This window comes from Eurytemora carolleeae, unplaced genomic scaffold, assembly GCF_000591075.1.
Source record: "Eurytemora carolleeae unplaced genomic scaffold, Eaff_2.0 scaffold2276, whole genome shotgun sequence".
In the NCBI taxonomy this organism is placed as follows: Eukaryota; Metazoa; Arthropoda; class Copepoda; order Calanoida; family Temoridae; genus Eurytemora; species Eurytemora carolleeae.
The window spans coordinates 1-10258 of NW_019398645.1; the positions used below are offsets into that span (position 1 = coordinate 1).

General features: G+C 33.2%; 1 protein-coding gene across 1 annotated transcript in view; it reads left to right on the top strand.

Moving 5' to 3' along the window:
• Window positions 1–7902: 7902 nt before the first annotated feature.
• The window catches only part of LOC111717561 (reticulocyte binding protein 2 homolog b), a gene marked incomplete at its 3' end in the record, with an annotated part of 13413 nt that continues 11057 nt past the window's right edge, over window positions 7903–10258 (top strand). The window contains exons 1-4 of the mRNA XM_023493061.1: window positions 7903–7962; window positions 8839–8888; window positions 9134–9212; window positions 9663–9777. Of these exons, the coding sequence (XP_023348829.1) occupies window positions 7949–7962; window positions 8839–8888; window positions 9134–9212; window positions 9663–9777 (258 nt within the window). The remainder of the gene's footprint in view (window positions 7963–8838; window positions 8889–9133; window positions 9213–9662; window positions 9778–10258) is intronic.

A 10258-nucleotide genomic window follows, 5' to 3' on the forward strand; every position in this document is an offset into this window, starting at 1 on the left:
ATTCCTTCAATTTACAAAATAACGAGTTTACATAAAGAATAAAAACATTAGAACACACTGTGAAACTTGTTAGACACTTTCAGAAAACGACTAGCAGATAACATGTTTTACCTAATAACCTTTTTATCGAATTGAACCATATCGATATTGTATACTGCTAATATTATCATATTATGAACTATTAAATAAATACTTTATTTATATAAATTATTATTATTATTAATCACACGCAGCCTTTTCCAATTTCAAAACTTGATAAAATCTCAAAGACTATTAATTTGTCTCATTATCTTACATTAAAAACGTACTCTATTGTATGACTCTTTTCATAAAATTCAAAGAATTTAATTAAATACATTGTGTTATGTATATTCGTAACTAATATATCACTATTATGAATATCACTGAGGCCAACTTAGAAGTTTCGCCAAGCTTTTTATCTTAGTTTACACTCTCGCTTATCAACTGCAGTTTATAGCTGGATATGAACACAATTCAAATAGATACAAAGCGCCTGTACGTCTCCATGCATTGGATATGCATTACATCAGGGGGGCTTGATCAGGCCTGAGTGTACACTTAGGCTAGTTTTCTGATACAGTACAAATATCAGATATGCAGTACGCTTTAGGAGTATAAGTGTCTGGGGAGGTTTTGTATCTTGAATTTTACTCAGTTTTCGCAGAACAGTTTATTAACGATGAAATATTGCTCTATAAAAGACTGTAAATGTACATCTTACTGTGAAAATTGAATCCTGCACACGATAAAGGAGTAGTAGAGTTTAATAGTTAAATGGAAAACAAGTTCTCCATTTAAAAATTTTCAGAAATCACCCCCGAATACTGTAATAAAGATTGACCTTTGAAAGTGAAGTACATGGCCTGTACAATTAGTAAAGGATTAGCGTACATCATCACTCTATTTACTATAACCTCGTTGCATTACATCTTTTCTATTCCATGTTTGATTTAGACAATATATAGCTAACAGTAGCTAAAAAATCGGCGTTATTTGTAGACTGCAATGATATTAAACCAAAAAAATATTTGCCAAATTAAAAAATCTTGTAAAATTACAATAAAAAATGAAGAAGGAACGATGTAGGACTTAAATACCCCTGAATTTGATATCATATATTTAAAGTGAAAGATTGTTAAATCTGTGATTTATATAACAATTTAAATTGTATCGATGAAAGTGAGAGAAATTTCGCAAAAAGTTGGGCCGCCATTATTACTAGCTAGAGGCAACCAGTCACAAACACACACTCAATCACTAAAATACACACAAACAATTCGACATGGTATCGGCCCCTCTTCCATAACATAAAAATTGTTTTAATTTAAAATTTTCATGAACACTTTTTAATCAAACTTTATAAAGGTTTCAATAGTGTAAAAAATGGCTGAGAGAAAGTTTTGGACATTAATTGTGTGACTGTGAATTTTAAAGGAAAAGTAATTGACAAGATTTTCATCGTCATTTTATGAAGAAAAAATAATTTATAACTTTTTCTAATTAACTGGCTGTGTAGTGTGTATGTGTTGCAACAAAGGATGATACTTCAGAGTCGACTGTACGGAATTTATTCTGAGATTTTTATACATTTATAATTCCCTGCAGATGTGGTTTATTTCTTTTTTGCCATATCGTTTAATATATTTTTGTAAGACTATAGTATATATTAGGTACATGTTTTAATTTATTAACGTTACATATTAATAGATTCAGTTTAATATTAAAGTCTCATTTTTTGTGGGGTTACCCTGTACAGTTGATGTTACACTTAATTAATTGGTAATTTTCTATTTTATTCTTTATTTTTTTTATGGAACTTTTGTACGCCTTTTTTATTCAAGCTTAATGTCTATTTTATGAAACTTTATTCCTTTTTCTAAATCTTATCCGATTTTCTTTTTATTTGAACTTTTTTGCGATTTTTTTTGCTATTTTCCTATTTTTACCTTTAGTACAATATTTCATAATCTAGATAAATTCAAATTTGCTGTCTACTTATCAATCAGTTCTTTATTTCATTTTGTAATTTTTCAAACTAAATGTCGTATGAGTTCCCACAAAAGAATTCGGTTCAGCCGTTTTTACGTTTCTTAGATCCAGACAAACAAAAAAGCAACGAATGTTGAATGTTGAATAAAAACTATTAACAAAAAACTAAATCTAAAATGCAGGCCCACTTGAAAATCCCTTTTCTTACTTATTTATAAAAAAGTTCTAAAAGTAAATATTTCTAATTAAATGTTAAAGAAAAAAGATGATTTTTTTTCGATGAATAAAGGCCCAGGGTTGGGTTGGGATGGATATTTACTCAGTGAATAAAGAATGTAGCCGCTGTTCACGCATAATTAAGCTGATTTTAACATTTCTCAAAACATCAATTTGGAAATGTGTGTTTTTTAATTTGTTTATTGTAAACTTAAATTTCTTTATATTTAATTGATATAAACTATACGTTGCGTTAACTGAAGTAACCCCAGGGCATGTTGATTCACAAGCAGGGCATGTTGATTCACGAGCAGAACTGAAAAGCTTTGTCCTTTATAATTCATTAAACGCATTGTTGGTTTCTCTTTAAAAGTGAATGCTACAGAGACAACGGAAACAAATATCAGAATTGAACACTTTCCAAGCTGGAAACGATGATATCCTCCACATTATTGAAAAGAAAAAGGTTTAAGGGGTACCAGTGGGAATTGGGCATGACTCTCTTTAAATGGAGAATCACATATATAAAGCTTGAAGTAAGAGTTTACTAAAATGTTAGTTCTGCGTGGTATTGAAGATCTGCTGTTGTAGACGTTAAATATTCTAATTAGGTATTATAGTAGTTCGTCATACTATCTCTTTATATACAATATTTTCAACTCATCTAAACACTCAAAATAATATACAACACATACAGATTTTAATCAATCAATCAGTCAATAAATAAATCAGTAACTAATCAATCAGTCAATCAATCAATTAACAAACTAATTAACCTATCAACAAAATTAATAATCTAAAAATACAAAGGATCGAGTCTCAGTCACTAACTCTGATTTTCTAATCCATCTTTGCAACAAAATGTCGTAGATCTTAGAAATTTCAAACTATGAATTCTGTAAGATCAAAATTATCTAAGTTTGACATATAAAAGGGTTCCATAGACATGGGGATTAGAAAATGGGACTTTGTGGCAAATATTCACATGCAGGGAAACTCTTTAACGAAATGACGTAAACGATATCTAAACTAGGTTATGATTGTAACTATCAGTTTATTTTCATGATTTAACTCAAGGTTATAATGCAAGGAAAGTTAATTGCAGTTGCGTATACTCTGCGTACATATTGAAACCAGTTCTCACTGGGCTGAATTTGTATTTGTAATCAAGTATAGATGCATCAGTGTTTGTTTAGTATCCGAGGAGGATAAAATCATTTAATTTTGATAATTTTGATAATTCACATAATAGTTTCCGTTGACCAGAATATTTCATTGAACTTTTACGTGAAAGATGGATCCCATGTCAGTCTGTGACACCCGTCTTGTGTTTACATAACCGCCCAGAGACATTACACTGCAGTACAAAAGATGCGTACAACTCTGAAATAACTTTCCTTGCATTAGTACCTTGATTGGACTTATCTGCCTCGTCTGTTTACTAAATCATCTTCATCCATTTTGTTATCAGCATAAAGAAGATACCAGGCATAAGAACTGATCAAAGCTTTTCACTAGGCCGATACCTCAATATACCTTATAATAGACAAAGAGTGAAGAAAGAAAGAAGGTTAAAATGAAGGGAAATAAAGTAGAGCTGCAAGAAAGGAAGGATATTCCAAAGAACATCTAAAGAGAGAGCGTAGAGCTGCAAGAATGGTAGGGTAGTCTAAAGACGTCTACAGAAAGAAAGTAGAACTGCAAGAAAGGAAGGATATTATAAAGCACGTCTTCTGAAAGAAGGTAGACCTGCAAGAAAGGAAGGGTAGTCTAAAGAACGTCTACAGAAAGAATGTAGACCTGCAAGAAAGGGAGGGTATTCTAAAGAACGTCTACAGAAAGAATGTAGAGCTGCAAGGAAGGAAGGGTAGTCTAAAGAACGTCTACAGGAAGAAGGCAGAGCTGCAAGGAAGGAAGGTTAGTCTAAAGAACGTCTACAGGAAGAAGGCAAAGCTGCAAGGAAGGAAAGGTAATCTAAAGCACGTCTACAGAAAGAAGGGTAGAGCTGCAAAGAAGGAAGGGTAGTCTAAAGAAGATCTACAGAAAGAAGGTAGAACTGCAAGAAACGAAGGGTAATCAAAAGAACGTCTACAGAGAGAAGGTTGAGCTGCAAGAAACGAAGGGTAGTCTAAAGAACGTCTACAGAGAGAAGGTAGAGCTGCAAGAAAGAAACGGTAGTCTAAAGAACGTCTACAAAAAGAAAGTAGAGCTGCAAGAAAGGAAGGGTAGTTTAAAGAACGTCTACAGAAAGAAGGTAGAGCTGCAAGAAAGAAAGGGTAGTCTAAAGAACGTATACAGAAAGAAGATAGACCTGCAAGAAAAGAAGGGTATTCTAAAGCACGTCTACAGAAAGAAGGTAGAACTGCAAGAAAGGAAGGGTAGTCTAAAGAACGTCTACAAAAAGAAGGTAGAACTGCAAGAAAGGAAGGGTAATCTAAAGAACGTCTACAGAAAGAATTGTAGAGCTGCAAGAAACGAAGGGTACTCTAAAGAACGTCTACAGAAAGAAGGTATAGCTGCAAGGAAGGAAGGGTAGTCTAAAGAACGTCTACAGAAAGAAGGTAGAACTGCAAGGAAGGAAGGGTATTCTAAAGAACTATACAGAAAGAAGGTAGACCTGCAAGGAAGGAAGGGTATTCTAAAGCACGTCTACAGAAAGAAGGTAGAACTGCAAGAAAGGAAGGTTTTACTAAATCACGTCTACAGAAAGAAGGTAGAGCTGCAAGGAAGGAAGGGTATTCTAAATCACGTCTACAGAATAAAGGTAGAGCTGCAAGGAAGGGTATTCTAAAGCACGTCTACAGAAAGAAGGTAGAACTGCAAGAAACGAAGGTTAGTCTAAAGAACGTCTACATAAAGAAGGTAGAACTGCAAGAACCGAAGGGTAGTCTAAAGAACGTCTACAGAAAGAAGGTAGACCTGCAAAAAAGGAAGGGTATTCTTAAGAACTCTACAGAAAGAAGGTAGACCTGCAAGGAAGGAAGGGTAGTCTCAAGCACGTCTACAGAAAGAAGGTAGACATGCAAGGAAGGAAGGGTAGTTTAAAGCACGTCTACAGAAAGAAAGTCGAGCTGCAAGGAAGGAAGGTAGACCTGCAAGAACAGAAGGGTAGTCTAAAGAACGTCTACAGAAAGAAGGTAGAGCTGCAAGAAAGGAAGGGTAGTCTAAAGAATGTCTACAGAAAGAAGGTAGAACTGCAAGGAAGGAAGGGTAGTCTAAAGAACGTCTACAGAAAGAAGGTAGAACTGCAAGGAAGGAAGGGTAGTCTAAAGAACGTCTACAGAAAGAAGGTAGAGCTGCAAGGAAGGAAGGATATTCTAAAGCACGTCTACTGAAAGAAGGTAGAGCTGCAAGGAAGGAAGGGTAGTCTAAAGAACGTCTACAGAAACAAGGTTGAGCTTCAAGGAAGGAAGGGTAGTCTAAAGAACGTCTACAGAAAGAAGGTAGAACCATGAGGGAAGGGAGGCCAAAGGGGAGGGGGGTAAGGTGTGTCTACTAAATAAAAGTATAGAACTGAAAGGGGGGGATATATCTACAGAAAGAAGGGAGGAGATCTATGTCTACTAAAATAAGGTAGAACTGTGAGTGATGAAAGGTATGTTTACATATAAGGGAGGTAGAACTTTGGGGGAAAGATATGTCTACTAAAAGAGGAGGAATAGTTTGTCGAAGTGAACGACAAGTCTACATTTAAGCTAAAGTATAAATATTGTTAACCGTTATAGTCTACAGTTTTCATCCATTGTATATCTTACATCAAACTAAGCGTGGTGAACCTGAAGAAATATTTTTAAGTATTTTCAAATAAAATACATTAAAGTGCAAAATTCAGTTTTGATTGGGGAACCGTGATNAAAAAAATTTGAAAAAAATGTTGATATATAGATTTTAAAAAGTCTGAGGTAGTGAGGGTAGTGGGGAATTGAAAAATAAATTATTGAATAAATGTTGAAAAAAAAGTTTCAACTTGTCGGTGGTAGTGAGGGTAGTGAGGAATTGAAAAATAAATTATTGAATAAATGTTGATAAAAAATAAAAAATAAATAGGGATCAACGTCCCCATTGGGGCTTGAAAACCTCAAGAAAACCATTGACTTAACTTAAACATTTAACTTGTCTATTGGAGGGGGGTTTGCCCCTATTGCCCCCCTTCCCCCCAAAAAAAACTCCTGTGGCCTGTATGTCTGTTAATTTGGGATGTCCGATCATAACTCATGTGCCACACGGAAGATTGTCCTCCAATTTTTGTCAGTGAATTCAGTAGGCCCACTTAAAAGTTGTTATCTTGTTTATTGTTTATTATTGATTAATCCTCAGGAACTCATAGAGTTATTTTGAGATGATTTTTGTGATTGTTCTGACTGGTTCATTTTTTTCTTTCATGTTTTGCATGTCTCTTACAGCAGCTTACTGATTCTTTTAATATTCGTCGTATCTTCTTTTGAAGATACTCACAGATGAAGATTCTTTAATGTGTGATGTAATCAAGTTTAAAGGGATTGTCAAGGACAACTGAATGGGGGGTATCGGATGAAACCTCAAAATCCAATGCGTTGAACGATATATATATATATAAGACATGTATCTGATTTTTTTGGCTCGAGAAATTGATATAAAAATGTGTCAAAATTATACCAAAACGTATATATATCAGAATTTGAATATGATTTATAATATTAACAGACTGTATTAAACAAATATGCAACCTATCTTAAAACTACTATATCCAACAGGAGCATGAGAATTTCATATCTGCTCCTGTTATGATTTTTAAATTTTTATTTTGCTTTTAATAGATATAATTAATAATATTATTACGTACAGTTTGAATAGTCCGTATTACATCACCAGCACTTACACCAATGGCAGTGCAGCACACTGGTCACGAGACACAGACGTAGACATTGGTGGAACTTCTGGTGATGTAATATGGACTATACAGACAGACCATATGTGTGTATTTGTTCAAAATTTGATATATATACTTTTTGGTATAATTTTGACGCAGTTTTATATAAATTTCTCAAGAAAGGAACATCAGATAGATGTCGTATATGTCTTTCATTCTAAACCCCCTTTAATTTTTCTTTTACAGTCCCTTTAAAAATTTAATTGGGTTAAAGGGACAGTAAAGGAAAAATGAAAGGGGGTATAGGTTAAAAGCTAATCTCTTTAGCTCTTGATCGCGACCCATGAAAGTTTTATCTGATGTTCCTGTCTCGAGAAATTGATATAAAACTGTGTTAAAATTATATGAAAATTCATATATGTAAAATTTAGAAAATCTTAAACTTAAATCACGTGACCAGAACTTTCACCAATGGCAGAGCAGTATACTGATCACGTGTCTCTGCCTGTATCACGTGACCACTGTACTGCACTGTCATTGGTGGATTTTCTGGTGAAGTAATTCGGACGTGTAAATAATATTATGAATTAAATCTATTAAAAATAGAAATAACAAATATAAAATTAGAATTGGAGTAAACCTAAGTAATAATTAGCTTTCTCGGGGATATTATCNATAGACAGACAGACAGACAGACAGACAGAGAGACAGAGAGACAGACAGACAGACAGACAGACAGACAGACAGACACTTTGCCCACATTTATTAAAATATTTAAAAAAAAAAGTTTGGTTTGAAAAATAAGAATTATAAAAATAATTTGGTTTTTCAGTTGTCCAAAGTGAGAATACTGGTACTGGGAAGGGAGTGCTCATGAGACTAATGAAGTAAGTGTGTTAATAAGTCAGTGCACTGATGATAAGTAATTTTTAGTTATAAATTTTAAAAAAATATTTAAATTTTTAAAATAAAAAAAAAATATCCCTTTACTTTAGCTTTAAGCGTGTGAATATTTTCCACATAATAAACTGACATACTTACTTTCAGTCAATTTATTCAAGTCATAGCAAAAGTGTGTGCGCTCGATGTTTGTGAGATACAATACTTTAAAAAAAATTCACTAAACCACTTAAATTAAATTTAACTAGTTCCATAACAATTTTAAACAAGTAAACCATTAATAATTTAGGGGGGAAAAATTGCATGCGTTTGAAAAAATATTTTGAAGTTTTTATGATTTAAAACCAATAAAATATCAAAACTACAAAATAGCATCATAGCATTCTGAGTCGCGCACTATTAACCAGATGTTACATTATTTGTCATATAACCAGACATTGTACATGTCGTATGTTGATTTACAGTTAATTTTTGAGAAGGAAATGAGAAAATCCAAGGTCAAAATTAATTTGTAGACATTCTGAGTGGCACGCTATTAAATTGTATTTTTGCCATGGGGTTAACTGATCACAGATAAGAAATGTTCATTGTTCAATTTGTTTACTTGTTTATTGAACAGGTTGTGTTCAATTGTAAAGTAAGAAATTATTAGAACACTCTGTCGCAAGCTAGCAGCCAGCAACTGTCATGGGGGTCATGATGCCATTCAATCTACATGAGATGTGTTATTTATGTGATCAGCATTTTTCCGGAGAAATTAAACTGGATGAAAATAGGAAACTTTAGAAAATTAAAAATACATAAAGAACTGATAGTTGGATGACCTTTTTCATAGATTTTATATTCATTTCAATAATTTGTAGACTGTTCCTGTGTGACAATAAGTCTAAGGATGAAGTTACAAATGATTTGGGTAAGGGATATCTTATTTTTTTTTTCTTAATATTTCTTCCACTTGCCCTTCCTTTTATTTCATCTTTCTTTTTACTGTTCCTTTCTATTTAATTTGTTTTCCCTCTTCCATTCACTAGCACTCTACCTTATCTTGCACTTCTGCGTACAAATAGTTCATTTCCAATTTCATTCCCTCGGCATGACATGGAAATATTTTGCGAGTAAAATAATATTAACATTAATACAAATTACTTTATATGCAAGGACTAAGTATGGCAAGTTTCTGCAAAACGCTCAAAGAAGAACCTGTATGCATGGATGAGATCTATAGTAGTCGAGACAGGTAAATTATCAATAACTAAATTGCATATTGAGGGAATAATTATCTGTTAAAGGTTTAATTGTTTATTTAAACTGAAAACTTAAACGGATTTTAAGGTCTACAATCTACATCCCTGTATGAATAAATGGTTTTAAAATGTGTAGAAATGTGGCAATTAAACAGGGATATATATTTACTTGAAAAATAAATCCCCCTCCTCGTTTATGCATGTGAGCAGTGCTAACATTTAAACAATAATATTCCCTTATTTTTGGTAAAACCAAATTTTTAATAAAAAATAAAATTAGGTTTTTTGCAAAATTAAAAATTTGTTTTAAAAAAATGTCTTTTCATTTTCAATTTACAAGCCCGGGGGGGGGGGTGTATGTATTCTAATATATACACACCTGTAAATAGCTTAATAAGATATCATACTCTCAAACATTGCTTGACAAAACAATATACTCCTAGGGAAGTAGTCAAGGCAGGAGTTATGTCCAACTGGACCAAAACAATTCCTAGTAAATCCATGAGAAGCATGCAGAGCGGTAAAGTAATTTACCCATTCTGCTGTTCAACTAACAAAGTAAGTGTAAAAAGTGTCAGCCCAATTTTTTGGGTAATATAAATGTTCGCGTAGCTAATGAAATTTAATATTTTTTGGAATGCATTATAACTATTGGGTTAAATGACTAATTATTTTGCGATTTTATGGAAAATATGGTTATTTAGAAATTAAGAGCTTTAGCTCTTCCCTTCCCTGCATTCCCCTATTCTTTACTTCTTTATATTCAAGCCTTTCCCTTCCATTCCTAACTTTTCTCTTTCATACCTTTTCCTTCCCTTTCTCTACCCATTTTTTCCTTCCCCATCCTTCAATAACTTCTTTTCCTTACATTCCCTTTGTTATTTACCTTTTCCCTTCCTTATCCTTCCTCGTCTCTTTTCTTCTGTTTGTTCTCCTTTTCCTTCCCTTTCTCTTCCCCGTTCCCTTCCCTTACCTTCCTCTTTGCTTCTTCCCTTCCTCTTTCCTTTCTCTTCCTTTCCTCATCCTTTCCCTTCCTCCC